At 35.9% G+C, this 27752-nt stretch overlaps 2 protein-coding genes and 1 pseudogene across 7 annotated transcripts in view; 1 reads left to right on the top strand and 2 right to left on the bottom strand.

Moving 5' to 3' along the window:
- SLC24A5 (solute carrier family 24 member 5) lies at nt 1-27045 on the top strand. Of its 2 annotated transcripts, XM_032297539.1 has the most exons (10): nt 1-36; nt 2884-3033; nt 3737-3916; nt 18714-18797; nt 18890-18993; nt 19337-19437; nt 21450-21730; nt 23714-23920; nt 25845-25946; nt 26430-27045. In XM_032297539.1, the coding sequence occupies exons 2-10, from the start codon at nt 2913-2915 to the stop codon at nt 26750-26752; spliced, it is 1503 nt and encodes a 500-aa protein (XP_032153430.1). In that variant the 5' UTR covers nt 1-36; nt 2884-2912; the 3' UTR covers nt 26753-27045. The 2 variants fall into 2 exon arrangements, with proteins under 2 accessions (XP_032153430.1, XP_032153431.1); XM_032297540.1 differs by lacking the exon at nt 3737-3916 and having other exon boundaries at nt 26430-26927.
- Nucleotides 16491-17911, bottom strand: LOC116564427 (annotated as a pseudogene). Its single transcript, XR_004274886.1, has one exon. The product of XR_004274886.1 is annotated as a dnaJ homolog subfamily A member 1 pseudogene (transcript).
- The window catches only part of MYEF2 (myelin expression factor 2), a 37159-nt gene continuing 36010 nt past the window's right edge, over nt 26604-27752 (bottom strand). For 2 of the 4 annotated variants that reach the window (XM_032297535.1, XM_032297536.1), the window contains one exon: nt 26956-27471. In XM_032297535.1, coding sequence (XP_032153426.1) covers nt 27308-27471 — 164 coding nt within the window. In that variant the 3' untranslated portion in view covers nt 26956-27307. Of the gene's footprint in view, nt 27472-27752 lie in introns of all 4 variants that reach the window. The other 2 variants (XM_032297537.1, XM_032297538.1) reach the window with 2 other exon arrangements.

Here is a 27752-nt window from a genome sequence, read left to right as displayed (position 1 = left end):
GTTTGCAGATGGCCTATTGTGGGACCTTGTGATCATGTGAGTTAATACTACTTAATAAACTCTTCGTGTGTGTGTGTGTGTGTGTGTGTGTGTGTGTGTGTGTGTAAATATAGACATATATCCTATTAGTTCTGTCCCTCTAGAAAACCCTAACTAATATACCACCCTTTTGCAACTCCCAAAGAATTAATAGTTAATTAATTGGAGTAATGAGCATGAGTGGCTGCTCACATTACAAAAGAAAGATGAGCAGACACAGTTTGCCTCCTGTAAACAAACACACCACCACCTATAGCCTTGCCAGAGGGATAGGATTGAGTCTGATCAAGCTTCTGCATCCAGCTGCTAGTTTACAAAAATACAGAAAACAGAAACTTATTGAACTATGCCACAAGGACACATCATCAAAATCAAAACTGTAGGAAACTCTACAAATCAAATGCCCTGGATTTTTCCCAGAGACAAGTTATAAGGAACAGAAGAGAAAAAAGGGGAGAAAGTTAAAAGATACCTTTTTAAGGCAAAACTTAAGTTATAGCATCCTAAAGATGCACCCAATTAAATCATAGACTATTAAAAATACACACATGAGAAAGTGATTACAAGTCAGGAGAGTGGTTACTATCAGAGAAAGGCAGGAGAGGAAATGGAGGCTCACAAAGGGACTTCTAGGGTGGCTGGCAAATTTCTACTTCTTGACCTGGGATGTTTACAAGGGTGTTCATCTTATAAAAATAATAGCATAATAATATAATAAACTATTCACTTATTTGGCTTTATCTGTGCTTTATTTTACAATAAAAAGTTCTTTGAGATGCTTTTGTAAAATGAAGAATGTGTGTAAAGCAAATCTAATTCACCTCCTAAATTCTCTTTTCTTGGTAAATCCATATTTAAATGGTAATTTGTTTAGACCAAGCATATGCATGTTCGGCCAATGTGTTTTCAAGTCCATTGCAATGTAATCATCTGCAAATGTTGTTGGAGTGCCAACTATGTGCAAGGCACCTCTGCTGCTCCATCGCAATTGGCTTGTACCTTCAGACACTTGCTCTCTTTCTCAGATTAGTTGACAACGTGCATTGGAAGTATTCACTTTGGGTTTGAGCTTTTTATATTATTGGTATTTTATTTGTTTATGATGTTTTATGAATTGATTGAAGTACTGTGTGTTGAAGACACTTCCACTAAGCACAAAACTGAATGACCTCTTCCCTTAGTCTTAGCCAGCTGGCACCTAGGCCACTCTTGAGTGATAAGGGTGCTGCTCCCTGCAGGTGTAGACAGCTGGGACTCTGCTTGTTGAGAATCTGCTCTATACTGGACTGTGCTTTGGTGACTCATCATCCCAGCCTCACAATCACACCATACATCTGAATATCTAGTTCCTCAAAATGACAGTTTTGGAGAGGATTATAATGGATACCAATCCCCAGCAAAACAAAGAAGTGTTTGAGACTTTTTTCCAACCCAAAATCACAAACATCAGGAAGCAACTTACTCCGTTCCACCAGATAAAACTAGTGTCTAAATATAAAACTTAGCAAGCATATCAATTTTTGTGTTTTTTCTGCAAAGCAAACGAACTATGAAAATTGCAAAACTACAAAAAATTTTATGAACAAAACGCTTCTATTTTAATCAACAGTAATAATGAAAGAGAGAGAAAAAGGAGGAAAGAAAGAGAGAAAGAAAGGAAGAAAAGAAAAGAGGAGAAAGAAAAGAAAAAGAAAGAGAAAGGAAAGAAAGAAAAGAAAGAAAGGAAAGAAAGAAAGAGAAAGAAAGAAAGAAAGAAAGAAGAAAGAAAGAAAGGAAAGAAAGAAAAGAAAAAGAAAGAGAAAGAAAGAAGGAGAAAGAAAGGAGAGAGAGAAACAAAACAAAAAGAAAGGAAGGAAGGAACAAAGACATAGGCCACAGACCAGAGGTCATTCTAAACAATTGACCTGCGTTCATTTTTGTAATTCTTACCACAGCCCAAATACAGGTGATCCCTGTTTTACTGATAATGGAACCGTGTAGCAGGAAGGTTAAATAACTTGCCAAAAGTCACACAACTAGTAAGTAGCAGTGCGAGGACTCAAACCGTGTGGTCTGGTTCCACAGCCTGTGCTATTAGGCACAGGTTACTACACTGCCAGAGTTCTAAATATCTTGGCAAGCCCTGTAAGTGTTAGAGTAGGGAAGACAGTAGTCTATGTTTAAACACTACCCGATATGTCAAATTTGCATTTTAGGTAACTCCCTCTGGTAGAAAGCACAGCCTATCGATGATCAAATAGCATCCATTCAGTCTCAATAATTCTTGAAACTGTCAGCTACTCTCCATTACCATTGCCGCTGCCTTGGTTCAAGTCACTATCATTTCTCAGCTAGATCATTGCAGTGACCTCCTAACGGGCCTTTCTCCCTTTGGCCCTAACCAAAGCTGAAGATGAAAGGCTAAAACAGAAATATGAAAGGATGCCAAGCTAGTCAAAGGATGTAGATATATTAATATGAGCCCCAATAACTTCTAGGAGAAAGGGCTGGAGAGAGAGGGGAAGCAGTTGCAAACACAAGTTTTTATAAATCTAGAGAAAGTCAAAAGCAGAGCCAGTATGAAGACATTAAATAAAACCATACATTTTCACAAAGTACAAGCTGCCTTAATCTGCCCTCAGAGATTGTAGGCCAGGGAAATAGTTATACACAATGGTTGTCGGATCTCCTCCATCTCCTCTGGCTTTTCTGGAGATTGGGTCTCCTGATCAGAGTAGCTTGGCTGGCTACACTCACCCTTTTTTCTCTGCTGGCCTTGCTGAGATGTGCCCTGGGCAGGATATTGGGCAGGAAGGAGACTCCTCACATGATCTAGCTTAATCCTTCTCTTCTCCCTTCCTGAAGCAGCACGCTGCAGTAAGAGCACAGCAGAAATGCAGACAAAAGGGCGCCAGACATGGGCAAGAAGCGCCCTGCTGCTCGGCATCCTGTGGGCCACGGCACACCTGCCTCTCCCGGGGGCCTCCCTGCCCCAACGTCTCCCAAGGGCCACAGGTAGGTGTACACGGGGGTGAGCTACCTCTGCTGCAGCAGCTGCTGCTACTGCTACCACATGCAGATGAAGGGACAAAAAGAGGAAAATTCTCAATGGGCTCACTTTTACTTATGCTTCTTGCTGTATTTGCTCTGAATTTTAGCTTTTAAAAAGACATCAAACACTTTTGATCCTTCAAATAAGTTCTTAAATATACTCCAAAGTGATTCACAGAGATCATAGTAGGCCAAGTCTCCAGTTTTTATTGTTGCAGAGCTTTTTGTGAAAAAAAAATCTTTCATCTTAGAAATGCTCTTTGCAACAGTGGATGATTCTTTGCAGGCCTGTGGACAATTTAGGCTCTGAAATGAGAAAATGAAATTGTATAGATATTAGAAATCTTCATGTATCAGAGATATCATTTCTGCTTGGGGAGCATTCAGAAATGGAGCAGAAAAGGAGGAGTGATTTCATGATTTCCTCTTTTTAATTCTTCACCATCATCAACATATTTCATTAAAGCACCTCTTTTCAGTCCCCAAAAAATAATGTTTAAAAAACTCTACAACTGTGTCATATTCAGAAGTGCTTTAAACATTTTCAATGGGTTCTTAAAATTCTACCCAGTTACCCCACACTTACAGATTTCTTAAGGAAGCTGTCTGTGGGCTTGGAATGTATGAATACAAACTCTTCAAATTTTCACCTCCTTTTCCTTAACAGAAAATAGCACCCAATGTGTTATTTCTCCATCATCGGAATTTCCCGAAGGGTTTTTCACAAGACAAGAGCGCAGAGATGGAGGCATTATCATCTACTTCCTAATTATCATTTACATGTTCATGGCCATATCTATTGTCTGCGATGAGTACTTCCTACCCTCCCTGGAAATCATCAGTGAATGTAAGTGGCTGGAAAGCTCCCCTGTAACCTTCTGGAAAAGTGTGTCACACAGATATGCCTGTCTTTGAAACAGCTTAGCAGCTGCACTGTACTTCTCAGCTGGCTGCAGAGCACCGACTTCTGTGTTGTGGGGTCTCGTGTTTAAGGAACTGGTCGAGTCTGGTTTCTCTTGGTTGTTAATGTGAATGAGAGTTTCTTTAAGTTAGAACCCAGCAGTTATTATTTTGCTGCCCATTTCCAGAAATCTCTGGCTGTCCACTGCCTGGTTGTTTGTTGTAAGAACTGTTCCAAGATTTCACTTGTATGTACTTTGTGTGCACTTCTAATACAGTGAAACTCCTAATATTTGCCATTTTATGCTTGAACTTTTTTTTTCATTTTTACTCTAAGCTCACTATAACTTCATCTATAAAGAGGTAAGTGATGCAATTAAGGATCACCCTCCCCATCTTCCTTTCCCAGCATCCTACCATTAAGAAAATTAATTGATATTTAAGAACCAATAAATAAATAAACAGATGAATAAGTCCTGCATCCTAAGTGACCTCAGGTATCCGATGACTGTAAATTCAGTTATTAAAAATTAAGAATTCCGTTATTGGTTTCTGAAAAAAAGATCAGCCAGTCCAAGCCTCTGAGCTCTGTTCCTTCGGCAGTATGTGTAGCCCAGAATTCTGAGCATAGACCATCACTGGTGCACTGGTCCCTAAAACCAGGATAGCAGTATGTTTTGTGCCATATAAGCAAAACTGTGTTTCTAGACTCAGGCTCATGCTTGGCTATTTATTTGGTTGGGCATGCTCATATTACAGCAAAAAGCAACGTCAAAGTTAAGGTTTGGATTTCCTATTGCATATTCACAAGACTGTACAGAAACAGCAGCATCCTCAACCTCCACCCACCCCCCAACATATATATACATTGCTGCCATTTCTTTATAAAAGGAAAGAGCATGAATGTAAACTCTCCCTTTGCCCACCATCCCACCCCCGACCCGTGCTGAAATGCAAGGCGAATTATTTTCTCTCTTGTTCACTGGAGTATACCAGTATCTGCAGGATCTAAAACAGTAACTGGCAATAGCAGAGGCACTCAACACCTGTTTAATGAAAAAATATAGAGAGAATAGGTTAGCCTAATTTATTACAATTTTTCTTAAGTAGATACAAACATACACTTTTTATCTTGACATTACATCTTATATAGACATTGATATTTCTTCAATAAATATTAAATTATGTTAACAGTTTTACTTATATTAATGAAATACAAGAAAAATAGAACAGAAAAAAAATAAAAATAAAAAAAATAAAAAAAGAAAAAAAAAAAAAAATAGAACAGAAAAATAAAATCACCTATATTTCCATCACCCTGAGATCTACACAGTTACCATTTAGTATATTTCCTTTAAAACTTTTGAATCTTGCTATATATACAGTTTGGGGTCTTTCCTTTTTCTCACATAATATTTTATTGTACACATTTTCCCATATTATTAAACATTCTTTGAAAACATTATTTTTAATGATATGATAGTCCATGATTCTATACATGATTTGAGCTTTTGAAACTGGTTTTTACACATCTGCACTCAGTAGAAATTTATCATAAAATTTAAAACTATTAATCTCATTGGACATTTGGCCTGTTTTAAATTTTTTGCGTTAATGTTATGCCCATAATTGTATAAAATCTTTGCACACTTCTCTGATTTCTGATTAAAAGGCAGGGATATGGATATTTTAAGTCTGATAATGTATATTTGCAAAAGGCATCCCACAAAAGTTGTGCCTACTTACACTAACTTAATGTATAGCAGTATTCATTCCAGAAACCATGAAAAATATGTGAAATATCTTTAATTGCCTTAAACATTATTTTATAATGCTTGAGGGTGAATATTTTATAGGTTCATTGAATTTTGTGGTTTTTTGCCTATATTCTATCAGGGGTATCTGTCTTTTTCTTATTGATTTTCAAGACTTTAAAAAATATATAAGGACATTAACCCTTTTTCTAGTATTACTTTATATCATATGCTTTCTATTCATAGTTTGTTGTTTTTACATTTTGTGCTTATCACACTGAAGTTTGAAGTTTAAATATTTTAAGTAAATTTGTAAATATTTTTCTTTATCATTCTCCTTTTGGTTTTATAACTAGAAAGTCATTTTTATCCATAGGTCATAAAAGTCATTATATTTTCTTCTACATATAGGATTTTTTTTATATTTATTTACTTCTTTCACTAAGAATCTGTCTTGCTATAGGATGTAATGTTATTTTTTCCAAAAGTTGATCAATTTTCATATACTAAATTCTTATAAAGATGTAGATCTGTCTCTATGCTCCCAACTGTATTCTAATAACCCTTTTTTTCATTCTTATGCCAATACTGCACTTTTAATTAGAAAAATGTAAAACACTAAAAATTTAAAAATGTTTATCATATAAAACATAGAAATTTAAATTGTTAGGTATTATTTCCATTTCTAATGACTTAACTGAACAATGACATGACTGAAAAATTAAATCTGTGAAGAATTTTATTTATAAAAAAATTATCTTTGGAGAAGTCAAAAATAAATTAACCTTTCCAACCCTATAGAAGATACAACTGCATTAAAATTTAGATTATGACTTCCAAATAATGTTCATTAAGTGACTTAATATGTCTCAATGACTTCCAACATGCCCCTTGTGAAATTACTTTGAAACATCATCTGCAAACATGCATTTCTCAAATGAGTCTCTCTGCCCTGAAATATAGTAGCTATTACAGATGTGTGATTGATGAATGTCCATGCCACTGCCAAATCTTCGGCTGTTAAAAATTGACCCTCATCTTGAGTATTGAAAATATTGGCAACAAAATGAGATAGAAATAGTGCTAGCTCAATTCATTTTTAAATGCTTATAAATTAATTCTGTCACTTCTCTTTTCAAGGCCTAGCATGGTCTCATCCAAATTATGACATCAGCAATAAAAAACAATTTTCCTGAATTTTTTTTTTACATCTGCAGAAACAGGCTTCAAAAGTCTGCAAGTGCTTTGTCTTTCCTCGGTTTTTGATGAGCACTGAGTCATAATAATTCCACCCATTTTGTCAACTAATAGTTATTAACATAAACCTCAAAACGGTTTACAAATTTATTCCAAAATGTACTACAGTGTTCTTATTTATCAGTTACTTAAGATACAATTATAGAAGATGAAAGATATATATTTTATAATAATACATATAGTTTATATAATATGTAATTATATATAGATATATATGTTTTCACTTAGTCTTCCAAAAACCCTACAAAGTAGGGACTAATATTTTGGTTTTACTGGTGAGGAAGCCAAAGCTGAGAGGTTAGTTAATGTCTCATGACCACATAGCCACACAGAGAAAGTCCCAATCTCTCTGATGCCAAAACCCAAGTATGATCTCAACATGATATAATTGTACACATCCTTATTTGAGATTGGCTGCCAGAATATAGTTGTTTCCGAACTGTTCTATTGAACCATCTTACGAGAAATTTTCCTCTTGAAAGTACTGAAAATTTTGCCAAAAAAATATCAAATCCCCACGGTTACTAAGGAAGAAGTATATTACAAAATAAAGAGAATACGATGAATTATTTACAAAAATCATTTTGCATCTTTGGCAACCTATAGGTGATTGTAAATCAATGTTATAGATACTTATCCATAATAAGCTTTCAGGCCTAAACATTTTGTCCAAGATCATGAGATCATAATATAGTGCTGTGGAACTTAATCATCATAGATGAGGCCATAGTGTCTTGTGGGGAATGTATACTGAGTTCCAACCTAGAATACAATGGAAGGATTGGCAGGCTCCTGCCCCGCCCCTGCCCCTGCCCCATAAGCCCATTGCTTACTCTTCAAATCACCACAGTGGCTCATTTGGTCAACAGCAAGGTGAAGACTAGAAGAGGCTCAGGATTGTCACCTCCGTGCAGGGAAGAGCTGGAAGTGGTAGAGGGCAGAGTCTCTTGCTGGTGCTCTGGGAGGGCCCTAGCTCAGTCAAACCAGTGCTCTTCCTCTTTCTGATGTACATATGTTGGTCTTGGTCTCCTAGAGTTGCCACCACCAGAGGCTTCCAGGAAGGATTTTTTTTTTCTTCTTCTTCCTCTACTCATGATCATTAAAGTCACATACTCTCTGCTCTACCCTCGAACACTAGAAAAGCTGGAAAAGCACATATCTCTACTAGGCAACCTCAGACACTTTACCATCATCATAACTGTATGGAGCCAATAAAAGAAAATGCAATTGCTATGCCCCCTTCCTCCAATCCTATCTTCTTTTTCTTTACATTCAGGTTCTATAGGAAAAGAAGCTAATGATTCTCTGAACACAGAGGGCTGAAGTGAAATTCATCCCTATGATAAAGGGGAAAAATGTATCACCCTCTAGTTGTCCAGGGCGTTTCACTTTTCACCAAGAAAAGACTTGGCTTCTGCAGTGGGAAACAGGATGGAGATTCTGGGAAGAGAGTTAAAGTTGTGATCAGAGAGGAACATGATCCAAGCCCTAGTTAGAGCTAAAGGAGCTAGAGGTAATGGGGTGAGGAATAAACCTAAGGAGAGCTTCCTCATCCCAACCAGTTGCATTACTCTAGAACGTTACCTGGATGGATACCCTGAGGGGTGTGTATGAGAGAGCGGAAGAGAAGCAGAGACACAGTGAGAGAGGAATCCAAATGACTCTAAGGAAGCTGAGGAAGCCTCTGTCGTCTCTGATCATTCGTGTAAGCCTGATTTAGAAACTTTTGTCTAGGATTCCCGTGCTTAGTTTGGGAAGTTAGTTACATCACCTTGTAGTCATGTCTGGTATTGTTGGCTTGGGCTTTTTCCAGTTTTTTCTATCTCTATATTGATATAGTTGCTGAATGGTCTATGACGAATGCTGAGAATCCCCAGACAGTCGGAGGGGGAGGACACAGACGTCATATGCTCTAGTGCCACACTCCGATAGAGAGACAATTGAAAGTGCTCACCCTGGAGCCAGACAGCCTAGGTTCAAATCCCAGCTCTGCCGTTTGCTAATACTGTGACCTTGGGCAGAGTTCCTTACTGCTCGCTACCTCAGCTATCTCAGCTACGAAACAAGATGATTAAAACTTGCAGTTCATAGAGCCATGTGACGAGTGCATGGAGAAACACAAGTGAACTGTTTATGCAAGAACCTAGCACATAGAAAACATTCACTGAATGTTTATTGTCACAAAAGAGCAGACTACAAAGGTTAGAATCCTTTACTCAGGAAAGATGAAAGTGGAGAAGGGGAATACCAAAGCCTATTTAAGTATATTTGGAGCAAATAACCAAATTTACGGTACATCTGCTAGAGCTTGAACACCAAATTAAGGTAAATAAAAGCAAGGCCTATTTGACAAGGTAGGAGGTAAGCTTATTAAACCCATTATTTTATTTTATCTAATAAGCCATGTGAAAACTTTAAACCTTAAATATCTCTGGAATATTCTGTGGTGGCTCACGCCTGTAATCCCAGCATTTTGGGAGGCCAGGGTGGGTCACTTGAGCCCAGGAGTTCGAGACCAGCCTGGCCAACATGGTAAAACCTCTTTTCTACAAAAATTAGCCAGGCATGGTGGAAGGCCCCTGGCCTGTAACCACAGCTACTCAGAGGCTAAGTCAGGAGAATCTCTTGAACCTGGGAGGCAGAGTTTGCAGTGAGCAGAGAACACACCACTGCACTACAGCCTGGGTGACAGAGCGAGACTCCATCTCTAAATAAATAAATAAAAGAATATTCTGTTTAAAGTTCCTTTATTTCTTTTACATTACCATCCATACCATATTACTTCATCTTTTATTGTTTAAAAAATCACTTTTAAATATAATAATTTAAATTAAAATAATTTAAATATAAACAATATATAATATAAATTTAAAATATAATACAAACTATATTCACTTAAAGACCAAATAGCACCAGTTTGTCTCATCTCTCTAAGCAGCTCATTTTTAGAAACACAAAAGTTAATATAAAATGAAAACAAGATATCCTTTTGATATGTAATGGGAATCTCAGAGGTATTGAACCACTGTTCTACCCAGCTTTCTTTATACTTTTTCAAGATATAAACACAGAAAATTCTGAAAACCCCTTAAGACTGGTCTCTTGATAGGGTCCAAATTCTACAGTGAGCCAGCTATGTTTACACTAATATGCCATTCAATTAGATATTATAACGCCTCCATCACACTGATACCTTAGAATTACAACACATCTTGTATGAAAATGATCTTAATAAGGTTTGGGGGAAATATACTTAAATAAAATATTTACTTTTTATTTTAAAATTTTTTCACTTACTCTGCTTTGGACTAATATTTGCCTGTGTTCTACTTTATGTTTCAGAAATAGGCAATAAGAAAGAAATGCAAGTTTTAATTCCAGGTAGAATTGTTTCTAAATTGAAAAAATTGGGATTCAAATAATTCTGTGAGTATGGCATTTGGATAGCCTACAGTTTCGGGGGTTTGTTTGATTTTTAATCCTCATGAAATTTACAGAAGCAAAAGCTTGACTAAAGAACAAAGAATCTAAGAATACTGCTTCCTCCCCACTTCACAGGCATCCATTCTCCTAAGAGCATTTCATCTTCTTTGTTGTTCTTTTTTCTCTGATCTAAACTGTGGTCCCCTTGGACTGCACCTAAATCTACACCAGGCATATAGATCTAAGTAAGTGCTAAGTAGTCAGTGTTTTACCAAGATGCTATTGCAGGAACAAGAAATAATAATAAAACTATGTATTATCGCTTTACTTTGCCCACATGCATAGCTGAAAGGGCAGCTTCTTGGTGTCAGAAAGATCTAGGTTTCCTTCCTACCTCTGCATTTATTCCCTATATGACCTTGGGAAAGTTATGGAACTTTCCCAATGAAGTAATTGTTAGGTTTGGAGGTCAAGTGTCTTGTATAAAAGTATGCTTCATATAATAGGCTAAGGGCAGGTGGAAATCCACTATACTATTATAGCTGTTAGATTGGGGATAGGGAGAGTCGTTTTTCAGTGGAATCAGGCCTTTAAAATCATTACAGTTTCAGAATTCATTCTTTCATTGCTCAAAATATGAGGTGGTAAATGTAAGGTTATCAAATTATCTTATTTATTGTTAAAAACATCCCAGCGCACATACATGCAGTAATGTATTCCTGACTCTCAGTAACAATTTTTCCCCTCTAGGCATTTATTCCATTCAATATATTTCTAGAAATACATTTAAAATTAATTTCAGAACCAGTTTTGAAAATCATAAAAAAGACATTGATTCACCTTTGCACTTCATTTTGGACGCTAAATTGTATGACTCAGCATAACTACTCACCATAGTCACTGGAGTTGGGTCTGATAGACTTTTGATTGTTTCTAAAGCTCTAGTCCATTCACAAAGCACAACAGTTTGCATATTTTTTTAATGATGCCAGAGGACACCAAATTGCATACAGCCTATGGCTGTAACTATTTTAAAATGTGCATTGTGAAAAGGACTAGACACATATTAAAATGATCAGAGTGGTTCAAATATAATGATAAAAGTATTCCTCACTCCGTTTTTACCCTCATCTTCTCAATTTCGGTAATGTAGTCTCGGAGGGGCATAGGTATTATAAAAGAAATTTAATTAAAAATAAGAAATGGTATAGAGCCTTAAATGATAGAATTCACATTCTATAATTTTGAGCAAAAATTTTAAAAATAGATGAGACCTTAAAGATTGTGTAGTCTGACCCTCCACTTCACAGAGGGCAAAATATGAGGCTTATCTAAATAACTTAAGTCTCATATCAAGTTACTGGCAGGGCTGAATCCAGGTCTCGGTTTTAGTTTAATATTCTTCCTACTATATAATATTTCCAGAAGGCGATTTTCAAAAACCATTATTAACTCTCTAACATGGCATCACAGAACACACTTAAGAAAAAGTCTGATGAATTTCAATAATCAGCACATTATCAGGAAGTTGTGTTTTATATAAACAACATGTTGATACCTAAACCTATAAAGAAAACTGAAGTTGAACGTTTCTACTATATCTTCTAGGATATGTGATTATTCCTTTAGAGTGATAGAGGAAAAAAGGAATAATAGCTATGGGAGGTAAAAAATAGAAAAAATTTATCTTTAGTAATAAACTATAGAGGAAAGAAATTTTACCCAAAAGGTCAGAGAAGACAAAGCAATCTATTCTAAAGTTCAAAGGTATAAAACATTTTATAAAATATTCTTAGAACGTTAAGAAATAATTTGTTAAAATATCTTTAAGTTTTATATATCCTTCTACACAAAATCTTTCCTTTCATAATTTGAGTGCAGTGAATAGGAACAAGCTTTATTTGTACTGCCTTATGTGACTGAAACCTTTCTAAAGGACCACCTATTTTCCTACTTGCAACAGCCCAATAAATCACCTTCTCTGTCTCTTGAGACTGAGTTTTCTAATGAAGCATTCTTCAGCTAGTGCTAAATGAAGACAGCTCAGTATTCAGCTGCACTGTTTGGACAGTTACTTTAAGATAAGGCATTCTGTTCTTTTTCAATTTCTTCCACATATTATCTAGCACTGATTTGATTTGGGAAGACAATTCATGATAATATCCAGCAGCACTAAATTTATAAATTCTCTAGAATGTGCTAGAAAACTTCCTAAGTATTCTTGGCTCTAAGTAACTATTTTTTTGACCAGGAAATAATTGAATGAGGGTGATTATGGTGCCAGTGCCACAAAGTGTAAACAAAAAAGATTCAGTTCTTATATTGGGTTTCTGTGGCAAAATAAAAGCAATATTGGGCTTAGAATCAACAGGCTCAGAGTTTATGCCCTAACTCTCAACATTTAAGACCCTTGCAATCCATGTGATACTATTTTACCTCCTGGGCCTGTTTATCTATAAAATGGAATATCAACACTCATATCTCAGGATAGTTGATATTAAATTATGTATATGGGAGTGTGTTGTATACCATGAATGTATTATTTACTTCATTTCTAAAATGAAAAAATTACAGAGCCATCTGCTTTATCCTTTTGTTCTGTTTTAAATATTATGACCAGTTGTACTCATCAGAATTGTAATAAGAATATAGCATATACGTGTGTCTATATATACATACATACTGAGTGATTAGAGTATACATATTCTTGTATATGTATGTATACATATATATATGTAATCACTCTAATCAGGAAAAGAAATGCTAGAAAATATTCTATGGTTTGGATATTTGTCCACTCCAAACCTCATGTTGAAATCTGATCCCAAATGTTGGAGATGGGGAGTAATGGGAGGTGTTTAGATCATGGAGGTTACCACCTAGGGGGTGAATTCTCCCTCTTTAGTTCCTTTAGAGAGCTGGTTGTTTAAAAGAGCCTGGCACTACCCACCTGTCTGTCTTGCTTCCTCTCTCACCATGTGATCTCTGCTCATACCAGCTCCCCTTTATCTTCCATGAGTGCAAGCCACCTGAGACTCTCACCAGATGCCCAATCTTGAACTTTTCCAGACAGAAGAATCACGAGCCAAGTAAACCTTCTTTTCTTTATAAACTACCCAGCCTCAGGTATTCGTTTATGCAACACAAAATGGACTAGGATACAATGTAAACTACACAAACCATTTATTTCTCACCTCACTAGTCACTGCAGATAGATGTTCAGCAAGCGACATGACCAAAGGCAAATAGATTAGAGGGCCTGGCCTAAATCATTCTAACTACCGCAAGAGAACTTTTCACAATGGTTTTGCAGGTGTCAAACAGCTCAGATTAGGGCTGCTTGGATCTCTCAGACCAAATTACCCCACGGGATAAAATTAATCACTGGAGCTGGCATCATCAGCAGATAATATGTGGATGACAGATTTCTAGGTACTTCCCACATCTTTCAAAATGAAAGCCAAAGTCCTTACTGGAATCCACAAAGCCTTACATGATCTGCCTATTGCCTCTGATCTCATCACCTACTGCTTTCCCCGGACACTCTCCATTCTAGACATGCAGGTCCTCTGTATCTCCACCACACAGGCTAGCCTCTACCTCAGAACCTTTGCAGTCATTTATTCTGCATAGAATATTTTTAGCCCAGATATACAAGTGACTAGCTCCTCGCTTCAAAGTCTTTAGTTATTTTCTCAATTAAGTCCTTTCTGGTTATCCAATCTAAAATTTCAGTCCTTCCTCTCTGACATTTTTCTCTTTCTCCCCTCCCTGCCTTTACTCCTTGCAACTTATTTCTAACACCATGCCGATTTTCCTTATCTTATCTGTTTCGCCTTACTAAAAGTAAAGCTCTGTGAGAGCAGGAGTATTTGTCTGTTTTGTCCACTGCCATATTACTAGCACATTAAAAAAGCATCTGGCATGTAGTACTCAATAAATGTAATAAATAAATGAACCACCATATGACTTAACTATCACCCCAAACCTAGTGGCTAAAAACAATTACTTCTCACGGTTTGGGGGGTTTACTGAGTTCAGCTAGGTGGTTCTTGCCAAGGATCTCTCGTGCAGGTATAGTCAGAGAATGGAGCTAGAATCATCTGAGAGCTCACTCTCTCATATGTCTAGTGCCTAGGCTGGGCAGTTTCAAAATGTGGGGACTGAAACAGCAGCAATACCTTAGGCATCGCTATTTCTATAAGGGCTTTTCATGAGGTCTCTCCAGTATGGAGGTTTCAACAAAGTAGCAGGACTTATGTCATAGCTTAGTGGAAATGTCCCAAGTGATTACACCAAGGAAGTTGTATCACCTTTTATGTCCTAGCCTCAAAAATATTATGACTCTGCCATAGCTGTACACTAATAGTCAAATCAGTCACAAAGGCTCATTCAGGTTCAGGAGGAGGAGACTACTTTTTTGTTGTTGTTTATAGAGGATTTAGGGTTCTCGAAAACTATGTGGAGCAGAAAAATATTGTAACTATTGTTGTAATATACAATCTGCCACACCAAGAAACAAAAAAGGAATCAGTAAGTTCAAGTGCAGTCCCAGCAGACTAGAGAACAAAGTCGACCTGAGTGCAGGCAACAATAAGAAGGAAATACTGATCACCTGTGACAAGGACTCAAGCACACCAGAGTTTGAGGGTCTGGGAAGACTGAAGCCTCAAAATCCAATAGGCATAGTAAATGACAATAAACATCAACAGAGTTGCCATCAAGTCTTGAAAACCCAAATTCTAGTTCTGACTTGGATACTAACTTTGTGACCTAGGGTAGGTAATTTAATGTAGGGCATGCTACTTCTATTGGCTGGTTTATAATTTATCAGTAAAGCCTGGTTGGAGGTTTCTTATGCAAACCTACCTCAGCCTTCCCAAAGGCTGTTCTGTTCCTTCCTATGGTAGGTCAATATTGGCCCTAAAATCGAAAGGGCCAAAAGTTTTTTTTTTTTTCATTGCATTTTAGGTTTTGGGGTACATGTGAAGAACATGCAAGATTGTTGCATAGGTACACACGTGGCAGTGTCATTTGCTGCCTTCCTCCCCTTCATCTATATCTGGCATTTCTCCCCATGCTATCTCTCCCCAACTCCCCACCCCACGCTGTCCCTCCCGTTTGCCCCCAACAGACCCCAGTGTGTAGTGCTCCCCTCCCTGTGTCCATGTGTTCTCATTGTTCAACACCCGCCTATGAGTGAGAACATGCAGTGTTTGATTTTCAGCTCTTGTGTCAGTTTGCTGAGATTGATGGTTTCCAGGTTCAGCCTTGTCCCTACAAAGGACACGAACTCATCGTTTTTGATGGCTGCATAATATTCCATGGTGTATATGTGCCACATTTTCCCTGTCAATCAGTAGGCATTTGGGCTGGTTCCAGGTCTTTGCTATTGTAAACAGTGCTGCAATGAACATTTGTGTGCATGTGTCCTTATAGTAGAACGATTTATAATGCTTTGGATATATTCCCAGTAATGGGATTGCTGGGTCAAATGGAATTTCTATTTCTAGGTCCTTGAGGAATCAAATACTCCCATCTTGTCAGTCACTTAAGTTTATGAACTTGCATGCTTGTAAGTCTGGAGGATAGTCACAAACTATTTCTATAGTATTTCAGTATTTTCTTACATTCCTAGAGAAAAATTTTTATATGGATATATATATATATATATATATATATATATATATGGATGGCACAGCAGAAGGAAACAATTTTGGAAGTGCAAGGCTTCAAGAAGCAGCTTATTATGATAAACCCCTCCTACAGAAAGGTATCATTTTTATCACTGATACCACAGGATAAATTATATATTATGCCATCTTCAAGTAACAGTTGAGGCAATAGAATAAATGCAGAGGCATTACAATGAATCCCACTTAATACAAGAACTATACAGACCAACACTTCTCTACAGTTTTTTTTTCTTATTGCCAGTTAAATACAGTTTTACTTTCATAGTTTAACAATGAAGGGTCATACACTGAAGCCAATACATACACCTAGCATTTCAGTCTAATATTGTCCATGTACATAGCTGAAGTCAATTACAAGGTTTGGCCTAGCAATGCTAGGGGAACTTCTTTGTAAAGTAGTTTTTACAGGTATTAAACTTCATTTTGCACACTGAAGTCATCATCCATACAGGGCAAAGTCAGAGCTTTTATATTTGCCTTTATTCTTCATTTAACTTTTTAAAACAATACTATAGTTGATTAAAACAAAAACAAGAGCAAGTACTGTGCATATTATGATTACAGTCCTTACTCATTCACTACTGCACATAAAATGCCAGCAGTGAGTGTTATTCACTGGCCCATTAAGAGGTCTGACACTGAACACCATCTCTGGGATGATGTTCATCATCCTCATATGCTTCTCCATTGTAATGGCGCCGTCTTTCCTGATTTGGATCAAAGTCCACCAGTTCTACTTGATCCATCTCATCAGTCTCTTCCACTTCCTTCCTCTCCGGTAGGAGTTTTTCCAGCAAAGACAGTTTATCAGGAGAGAGAAAGCCATTCTCAGGAAAGTTTACCTTAAATTCGATGATTAGGCGACCCTTTTCAAATGGTCTATGATAAATTGGCATGCCTTCATTTAGTACACACTTGATATCTCCATGCTTGACAATCTGACCTGGATGAGAGGTGATGACTATGGTTCGGTTGTCAAGAGTAGATAGCGGCTTTTGGAAGCCACACAGTGCTTCAACGAGCTGTACGTCCATACACATGAAAAGGTCCTCTCCTCGTCGAGTAAAAACAGCATGCTCCTTCTAACATGATGATTATATCTCCTGGCTCCAGTCCTGGTTCTTGGTCTCCTTCACCATGGAATGTTATCTTCTGGCCATCTTTCATGCCTTTGTCAATATGAACTTCTAGAATCTTCTTCGCTCGAATGATCTTCCTTCCATTGCAGCTTTTACATTTATCTTTAGGACTGATCCGCTCCCCATGGCCCTGGCACTCCATGCACACAGACTGACTTTGCTGAACCATTCCAGGTCCTATCTGATGAATTCTTATTTGCATTCCAGTACCTCGGCAATTGGGACAGCACTCTACTGCTCCTTACTTACCTCCTCTACCTTCGCATTTGTCACAAATCACATTCTTTTGCAGAGCCAGTTTTCTTGTTGCACCATTATATAAGTCTTCTAGGGTTACTGAGAGCTGATGTACAGCATTTTTACCTCTCCTTTCTCTCTGCATCCTTCCTCCTCCTCCAAAAAACATACCAAAGATGTCCACGGGAGAGCCAAAACCGCCGCCTGCTCCACCCTCTTTAATTGCCTGTTCTCCTCCTTTGTCATATAATTCCCTTTTCTTTGCATCAGAGGGAACTTCGTAAGCTTGAGAAATCTGTTTAAACTTCTCTCCTTCATTTGGATTCTTATCAGGGTGGTACTTCAAGGCCAGTTTCCTATAAGCCTTTTTCAATTCTTCCTGAGTAGCATTGGGTTTGACTCCCAAAACATCATAGTAAGTGGTTTCTTTCACCATCTTCTACTGCCGGTGAGCGGGCTGAGGTCGGTGTGTGAAAGAGAGGAAAGGAGCGCAGAGCTGTGCGCAGCTCGGACAGCTACCGCTCCTCCGCCTCTCACCGAGCGTTCTGGAAAGTTCCTCGAAAATTTTTAATAGATCCATGTTTTAAATCAAGAGGTTACACAATATTGAATCTAGTTAAGTAATTTTCACTCATTTGTAACTAGACAAAGTTGAAACTGCAAATTTTTTTAGAATATCCATGTTTTCTTGTGACTATAAGCCAAATTCAGCTACATTAAAATCATCAAATATTCCCTGTGTGGCAACTGAAAAACCCCAGCCAAAGCCTCCCATATTCTGAGTATTTTACACAAAGTTCCCATACCACAAAATTTGAATAGACAGTTGAAATGACAGATTTGTGTAAATTTGTGAACAAGCTCAGTTCAACTTCATTATAGATCTAAAAAACTTTTTTCTTCTTTCAGTTGGGTTACAATTTCCAAATTACTTTAATTTTCAAAGCCATGCTGTTGCTATTCACCTAAAAGCCCTCCAGCTAGAAAAGAGGCTTTTCTGATTCCAAATAACCCTACATTTGGCACTTCCTTTAGTCTCGGCCTTCTCACCCTATCTATAGAAGTATTCGGTAATGAATTCATAAAGAAGCAAAACACTGCAACTATTAATCTGTATAAAGTTTAAGTAAATATTAGTGGTTTTATGTGACGCTGTAGCTCTGAGTATCTATTGTGTTTAGTTGTAAAGACTACTCTTTCACTTTATTAGGCATAACAATCATTTTATTTATGTTCAGCCCTCGGATTGTCTCAGGATGTTGCAGGCGCAACTTTCATGGCAGCGGGTAGTTCAGCTCCTGAATTAGTTACTGCTTTCCTAGGTAAATATTGCTTCTTATACTTTTTGTTGACACAGTGTGATTTTATTTTCTTCAAGCTAACGCTAACTCGGCTGCTACTATCTTGCGCATAGGTGTATTTATCACAAAGGGAGATATTGGCATTAGCACCATTCTTGGATCTGCAATTTATAATCTCCTTGGCATCTGTGCAGCCTGTGGCTTGCTATCTAATATGGTATGTAGCAAAACCATTCAACAATATTTATTGTCTTAAAAAATTCTAAAGATAACTCTTTGTAGTCTGGGATGGACAACAGGCCACTAATAATATGTGCAATCAAATTTATTAATCAGTAGAAAAACAACATGTATTCAATTTAAAGTTAATCCACAAATAGCCCATGGTTAGATTTATGAAATTCTGTGTAAGTTTGAACACAATTGCTGTTTATTTTTATCTGAGCAATATGTAAAAGATAACAATATTTAACTACAAACATACAAACAATTTTAGTATTATACTAAGGATTGTACTTGAAGTTACAATGTAATGGAAATAATAACTTATCATTTTACAGGTCTCAACACTATCATGTTGGCCCCTATTCAGAGACTGTGCAGCATACGCAATTAGTGTAGCAGCAGTTCTTGGTATAATATATGACAACCAAGTTTACTGGTAAGCTTCAAAATTATTCTTACATAAAAATTACAGAGATTTTATGAAATTCTAATGCTTTAGTAACATTTTTTTCAGAAGTCTTATTTCAGTCCCTTCATCTCCCACTTCCACACCATATTCCAACAGGTCTGTGAGTTAACCTCATCACAATTGCTGATTCAGTTCTCACTAGTTCGAAATTTCTTTTTAGTCACTTCACAGTCTCCTTTTTCCTCTCACCAGTGACTGGAGACCACCACTTTTCCTCTCCCCACTGGCTGCCTAGTCAGAAAGTTTCCCAACTTCTGTTGTCCACTAAAGCCACAACCATTAGGTTTTTTTTCTGCTGGGTTACTGCATACCTTGCCTTGGTTAGAAGTGGTCATGGTCACAAAAGGCTGGAGAAGGATGGGAGAGCATGTAAATGAAGTCATTTAAAATTCCTCCAAATTTCTGATGCTCATTCAGGAGAAACTACAGACTTCTTCTAAAAACTAACAATGCTCAGCTTTCAATATTAAAAATTGTTTGCGTTCTCTATGATCTCTCTGTGACTAGCTGGTCCAAGAAAATGAAAAAGGGGGTGACTGAGTAGACAAATACAAACTTTTTCAACTAGTAAGCAGCAGGCACCTACTAGGTGCTAGATATAAGGGATAATGAAATGTAAAACACAGCTACACAGGTTAACCATTGCATAGCTTCCAGAGGACACTGGATAAATAGAAAAAAATGTGGCCGGACACGGTGGCTCATGTCTGTAATCCCAGCACTTTGGGAGGCCAAGGTGAGCAGATCACGAGGTCAGGAGTTTGAGACCAGCCTGCCCAACATGGTGAAACCTCGTCTCTACTAAAAACACACACAAAAAACTAGCCGGGTGTGGTGGCACACACCTGTAATCCTAGCTACTTGGGAGGCTGAGGCAGGAGGATCCCTTGAACCCGGGAAGTGGAGGTTGCAGTGAGCCAAGATTGCACCATTGCACTCCACCCTAGGTGACAGGGCGAGACTCTGTCTCAAAAAAAAAAAAAAGTAAATGGTGCCCAACTGGAGAACCACAACTTTGCAGCACTGCATAAAACCTGCTATCAAGAAACTTAAAACCCAGCCAGAAGCATAATTTCTAAACTAATCATCTTGTCATCTAGTCTGTCTCCCTAAGACAGTCCATGTTGGTAGAGTAGAAATCCTTCTAGAATTCAGCAGTCATCTGTAAGGGACAGTGACTGTGAGGGTACCCAAGCTAATGCTCCCTCAATTAGGGAAATCAGAACTGCTCCTTAAGATGTAACAGAGATTTCCTGGCTATAAAATAAAAGGTAAATGCAAGGTTCAAATGTGATGGCTTTTGTTAATTGCCAGAGTACAGAGAAACAGTTCTTGGTTCCCAAAGTATAATTTTATATTTTAGAACACCTTGTTTTCTTGTGACTGTAAACCAACTTCACCTACATTAAAATCGTTAAAAATGCTCTGTATAGCAAACTGAAAAATCTCAGCTAAAGTCTCCCATATTCTGAATAATATTTTACACAAAGTTCCTATACCAGAAAACTTGGATAGTTGAAATGACTTAAAGTATTTGGGGGAATGCATTGTGCCAATGAGCTGAGGTAGAAAATGTTCACCACTATTCACTAATTTTACACTTATTTTGAAAATCTCCAATTATCATTTTCATTGCATTTTATACCTACCATTTGAAAGGTATCTACAAGTAAAAACAATGAATTTGTTGATCTCGTGGTGGTTTTTTTTTTTTTTTTTTAACATAGAAGTGTCCAGTTTTTATCAGTAAACTTACAATAATGCTGTAACCAAGTCTGGACAAATCTACAAAAAAAAATCTAGAAATAATACTGTAATTAAGTTTGGACAAATCTACAAAAAAAATCTAGAAATGTTTTATTGTTCTGTGGCTACTTTTGTTAGAAAATCATTCAATAGATACTGCTCAAAAGCTATCAGCACCAAAATGACTTTCATTTTTAATTTAAAAACACAAATTTCTCTTCTTTAATTTATAGGTATGAAGGAACTTTACTGCTTTTGATATATGGATTATATGTTTTGGTGCTGTGTTTTGACATTAAAATTAACCAATATATTATAAAGAAATGCAGTCCTTGCTGCACCTGTCTTGCCAAAGCTATGGAGAGAAGTGAACAACAGCCACTGATGGGATGGGAAGATGAAAGTCAACCATTCATTCGTTGGCAATCAAGAACTGATAGTGGAATATTTTATGAAGACTCTGGCTACTCTCAGCTCTCTATAAGTTTACATGGTCTTAGTCAAGTTTCTGAAGGTAATCACTAAATCCTGCCCATTATTAAGACTATTCACAAAAGCAGCACTTTAAAATTTCAATTCAGCAGGTATTATGTAAGACTGTGAAGACTCAGAAATGATAAAGACTAAGTCGCTACTCTTAAGGAACTTCCAAAATCATAGGAAATACAAAATAGTTAAAATACGAACGTGTAAGTAGCATAAAAAAATAAAGTGTGACTGTGGTTCACAAATGGGACAGATTATCAAAATGTGGTGAGGACAGTTAGGAAATTTTCACAGAGAAGGGGGCATTTAAATTGGGCCTTGCTGGACCAGTAAGATTTTGACTAATGACATGATGTTACGACCAGTAAATAACAGCTACTGATGCAGAGATAAGAGTAAAGCACATATAGCACAGTATATGTATAGTAAGGAAACAGAGGGAAGGTAGAAAGAAAGACATAGGATGAGAAGAATCTTAAATGCTATTGTAAGAATCTTGGAAGGTTTGTGAGGAAAGAAATTAACAGAACTGTTATCTTAGTAATGTTACCCTGAGTTATGTTCATATTCAGTGAACTAAAATATGAAGTAAGAGACAAGGAGGTGTGTAAGAGGCTATTACAACAGTTGATATGTTTACTAGGTGCCTAGACCAAGTGAAAGTGGTAGGAATAAAAGAGAACAGATGTGAGACTATATGAAGGAAGCTTTACCAAGACTTAGCAACTGAGACTATATGGGTCCAGAAAAAGGAACCAAGATAGCTCCTACATTCGAATCTTGACTAAGAAAATGAGAACACCGCTTATTAAAACTGGGAACTCAGGAAAAGGGGCTGGTTTGGAAGAATGAAGAAAAACAGTTGAGGTTTACTGTTTAAAGCTGTAGCAAAACATTTAGGTAAATATGTTCATTAGGAAGTCAAATTCAGCTATGATCAGAATTATAAGTTCATAGGTTACTATTTTATAAAGTGGTTGTCTAAAACAGATTCTAATTTTAATCAAGCCTTTAGGAGGGTGGCTTATTCTAATTTACTACTTAAAAAATTGAAATGACTTTTCCCCCTTCTTATAAAAATTTTAGCTTCTGCTCTTTCAGGTATAACATGTGTGCATCTCTAAATTAAGTTTTTAATAAGAAACGCAAAGGAACCAATCCAAACTCTTTGATATGTTAAAATTATATCTAATATTACTTAATGGCACATTGGTTGAAGTTTGGCAAGCTTTTTAAGAGTTACTGTACTAGCATTAGTTTTAACATGATTTCATCCAATTTGTAAATGCCATACAAATTTTAAACAATTTTATTTTATTTTTTTTAACAATTTTAAATTCCCATTTTTATCCAATATATTATCATTATCCTTGTCTTTCACTAAATTAAGAAATATACTCAATTTTCATAAGTTACATTGTAGATGATATACTAGCTCCTACTTTAAGGTTCTATGAACTTTGGAAAAGTCTGAATAAATAAAATAGTAATGAAACAGGACAGAAAAACCACTTCCAGTAAGAATTAGGATGTGCAACTTAATAAAAAAGATGATGCTATAATTATGTTATATTCTCTAAGTACACATTATCTGATACATAGGGCAGGCAGAGGCATCATCAGTATTGTGAAGTGGAGACAACTGGAGTAGCCAGGTTAGAGGCCAGGTTAATCCCCTAAGCAAAAAGTTACCGAAGACAATCTACATGAGATGTCCAATTGACACTTCATAAACACTATCTGTAATATATTTAGGGAATGGCCCAAGACATTTTGATAAATTTAAGGCCCCAAATAAAGAAATGCTGAGTATCACATCTTATACTGTCTGCCCTAAAGTTTCAATTAGTTTCTTTTCACCAGCAATGTCAGTAATGAGGTACTCAAATGTTTTAAACAGCCTTTTAAAAACTGACACAGCCAATTTATTTCAATATAGCATTCTAAGTAGACATTTCTAACTTAATTAGCAACTGAGAAAACTCAAAAGTGTTTAATTTTTTCACAACAGATCAACCAAGTGTTTTCAACATGCCTGAAGCAGACTTAAAAAGAATTTTCTGGGTATTATCCCTTCCTATTATCACATTACTTTTTCTAACCACACCAGATTGTAGAAGAAAGTTTTGGAAAAACTACTTTGTGATAACCTTTTTCATGTCTGCACTATGGATATCTGCATTTACATATATCCTGGTCTGGATGGTCACAATAACTGGTATGTATTTTAAGTACAATAGGACAACTTGAAAATAATTTCATATAAGAACAAATTGCTTATGTTCACTCAAAGTAGTCTAGCTACACAGCTAATTTCAGCAAAGCTGAAGATTAGTATCATTTACAAAATGATTAAGTATTACTATAACAAGATCATTTGGGTTTGTGAGTTGTATATTATATATAAACTGTATTTTCCACTGTTATTCAGCCTGGGGTACAATTCAAGAAATCATCTTGTAAATGAAGTCAAATTCATAGAATGTCTTTTTATTATGCTAATAATTTAATCACAGTCCATGGGGTTCGTAATAAACTCTTTATATCCAATTCCATTACATAAGGAAAAAAAAAAAAACAGAGCAAGGAGCTCTATTTTTGGGAAAACAATGGGTGCTCACCACTAAATTAGATTATATTTTGTTTTTTTCAACATGGCAACACAAACATACTATGAAATGAGAGAAAAGGGTATAAAATAAAGTGTAATTCTAGGTTTCTACTACCTTCATGATTAAGACTTAACTACTGCTGCTTGGCCATAATCCACTATAGTCCCCAAACAAAAAACTATCAACAAAGACAAAAATCATCTGTAATTTCTCCTACAAAGGTTAACCTGAATTGACTGATAGCAGAGGTGAACAAACTACTGCCAGTGTGCCAAAATAACCCAGCTTGTTTTTATTCATAAAGTTTTACATATTATCTATGATTGCTTTCACACTACATTGGAAAAGCTGAATAAATGCAACGGAAACCACACAGCCTGCAAACCCTAAATAATTCCTATCTGGCCGCTCACAGACAAAAAAATTTGTTGACCCTTGACTTTTCCCAAATTAATGTAAGTATTAGAATATTATGCTAGCAAAAAGCGGACTATTTCTTCTTTTTTTAATGAGAAAAATGAAAAAGTCCAATTAGCTTGCATATTATATCTATCCAAATTCACTCAGCCAGAACACATTTGATATTAGGAAAATTAAGAGAGAACAGAAATCATGTAATAGATCACAGAACAGCCCCCAAGATGACAAATACTAGTGTTATTTATGCACATATGAATTCTAGCAAAGCCAGTAACAGAAATTAACAACCAATTCCAATTCCAGTATCAATATATAAGCATGCAATAAATAAGCTACTTTCTAATTAAGTTATTTTCATTTGCATTTTAAGCAATAAAGAGAAATAAAGAAAAAGATATTAAACCAAGTTTTCAATTACAACATTAAAAGAACAGTTACATATCCTTTTTAAAAAAATCTTCTCTCTGGTTCTTTTTCTGAGAATAAATACAGTTTTGAAAAATGTTGACCTAACATCAAATTTAACAGAAGTATTAATAAATTGGGACCATATGTTAGACTCAAGTAGAAAACAAACAGGTTTTGTCTTCCTCAAAGATTAATAAACTTCTCCCCCCTCAAAAAAATCACTAAATTAAGGTGTACCACTAAAGTAGAACGTAATAAATGGTACATAAGTGTTAACATATTTATAGCTTAAAGATAGCTATAATAAATTTGCTTAACTCTAATTTAAGAAAAATTTTTAAGAATGGAAATGAGGAATGATCAGTCTCATTAGCAAATATTCAGCACAGCCCTGATGAAAATAACGGTGGACATAAACATCTTCTGTAATAATATCAAACAGGAAAATTTCTCGTTGGCAGAATTTTGACTGTTACATATCCTTAGATATGTCATTAAAAAAAATCTATGCTAACTGGGTTACCCAAATTAACAACCTGATTCAAATATTTTGCTAGCTAAAAAACTAAGCAAGCACATATTGGCTCTGAATTCTAAATGTGCCTATTTTATTTTTGTTCAGGAAGGAAATATCAAAAATAACTGCAAAGAATGGTTAGTGAATCTGTAAGATTTGTAACTTGAAGTATCTGTTTATTACAGGGGAAACACTAGAAATTCCAGATACAGTAATGGGCCTTACTTTATTAGCAGCAGGAACAAGCATACCAGACACAATTGCAAGTGTGTTGGTTGCAAGAAAAGGTAAGAACTAGGTCCCTCAAGCTGCGATGGTCATTATACAAGCCTGGAATGAGTAAAAGTAGCTTTAAAAATATTTACTTCCTCAGCAATATACTTTGAAGGGAAAAAAAAGTGACTCGAGGAAATGTTTACTATTTAATAGCAAGTTAATTTCACTCAGTCTAATCCCCCAAATAATATTCATTTGAAATGTGCATTAAATAATAATTAACCATGTTAAATTACAATGAAAAGCAACAAGTAAGCTATACACCTTATTGAAAAATGGTTTAATAAATATAATTATTAAATAAATGTTAAGACTTTAAATACTAACTCAAGAAAAATTTTAAAATACAAATTCATTAAGACATTTATTCTAACAACAATTTTTCAAAATGAATCAACAACAAAAAAAGTATCCAGTGTTTCTTTTCTTATGAAGATTATTAATAAAATACAGTATTGGTAAGCACATTTTAACAATATGCTTTTCTTCTGTAGGGAAAGGAGATATGGCTATGTCTAACATCGTGGGATCCAATGTGTTTGATATGTTGTGCCTTGGTATTCCATGGTTTATTAAAACTGCATTTATAAATGGATCAGGTCCTGTAGAAGTAAACAGCAGAGGACTAACTTATATAACCATCTCTCTCAACATTTCAATTATTTTTCTTTTTTTAGCAGTTCACTTTAATGACTGGAAACTAGACAGAAAGTTGGGAGTAGTCTGCCTATTATCATACTTGGGGCTTGCTACATTATCAGTTCTATATGAACTTGGAATTATTGGAAATAATAAAATAAGGGGCTGTGGAGATTGATATTATTCAGAGTGTTATGCAGAAAATGTGAATGGCAGGGAGGGGCAGAGACAAAAATCCATTTCTTCATTTAAATCAAACTTTAAAAATCCTGAACTTTAGAATCTAAAACTTACAGTAATTTAAAACCAACCAAATCACATCCCAATTCTTCTGAGACCTTTCTTTTCATGAACAAAAACATATTATAAAACAGAAGTTTTGGGGGGAAAAAATCTATGTTTTACTTTACAATAAGTTGATAAAAACTGGAGAAACTAGAGCAAACAAATCCCACTATGTAGTACTGAAAACAACAAGAAAATGGCTTATTTCATTAAAAACAGTATAACCATTCATTTAAACTGAATGACAAGACTTGCAGTCTTTAAAAACCCAAACTTGAGATTAACAAAAATTACAGTATATTTTTAACATTATACTGTTAAAAGCTGGTGGGAGTTTTAAAAGTTCATTTTTACAGCTTTTGTAAGCATACAATATTACTTAAAAAAATGACTTTTACTAGGAGATTCAGCAAAACAGATGTAGGAATGTTCCAACCATGGCTTGAAATTATGCATTACGATCCAAGCGAACATCAATTTCTCTGCCACTGATTTTTATGCCGTTCATTATTCTGCAGGCCTTTTCAGCTGATTCTGGGGAGTCAAATCTGACTGTTCCACAGCCTTTTGACTTTCCATTCTCCATTTTTATTTCTGCAAACATTACATGACCTGTAAAATAAAAGTTACAGAATTACTAGTCAGTTTAAATGAGTTCTAGTTCACTTTATAGGTTTGAAATTCCTCATAGCCAATTGTAATAATTTATTAAAAACATTAACATTAATGCATTAAAATAAGCATTACATTCAGAATAAAATACAATTCATATAAAGTAATAAATATATACATATTAGAATACACAAAATTGGAATCAGAGGAGATTTTCTTAGGATTTAATGTATTTTATTTATGTTAAATCCCTAATTCTTGAAGTGAATTTTATAAGCAGT

This window comes from Sapajus apella, unplaced genomic scaffold (assembly GCF_009761245.1).
Source record: "Sapajus apella isolate SASKATOON/1434 unplaced genomic scaffold, GSC_monkey_1.0 scaffold37, whole genome shotgun sequence".
Taxonomy (NCBI): Eukaryota; Metazoa; Chordata; class Mammalia; order Primates; family Cebidae; genus Sapajus; species Sapajus apella.
This window is presented reverse-complemented; position numbering and strand designations above follow the sequence as displayed.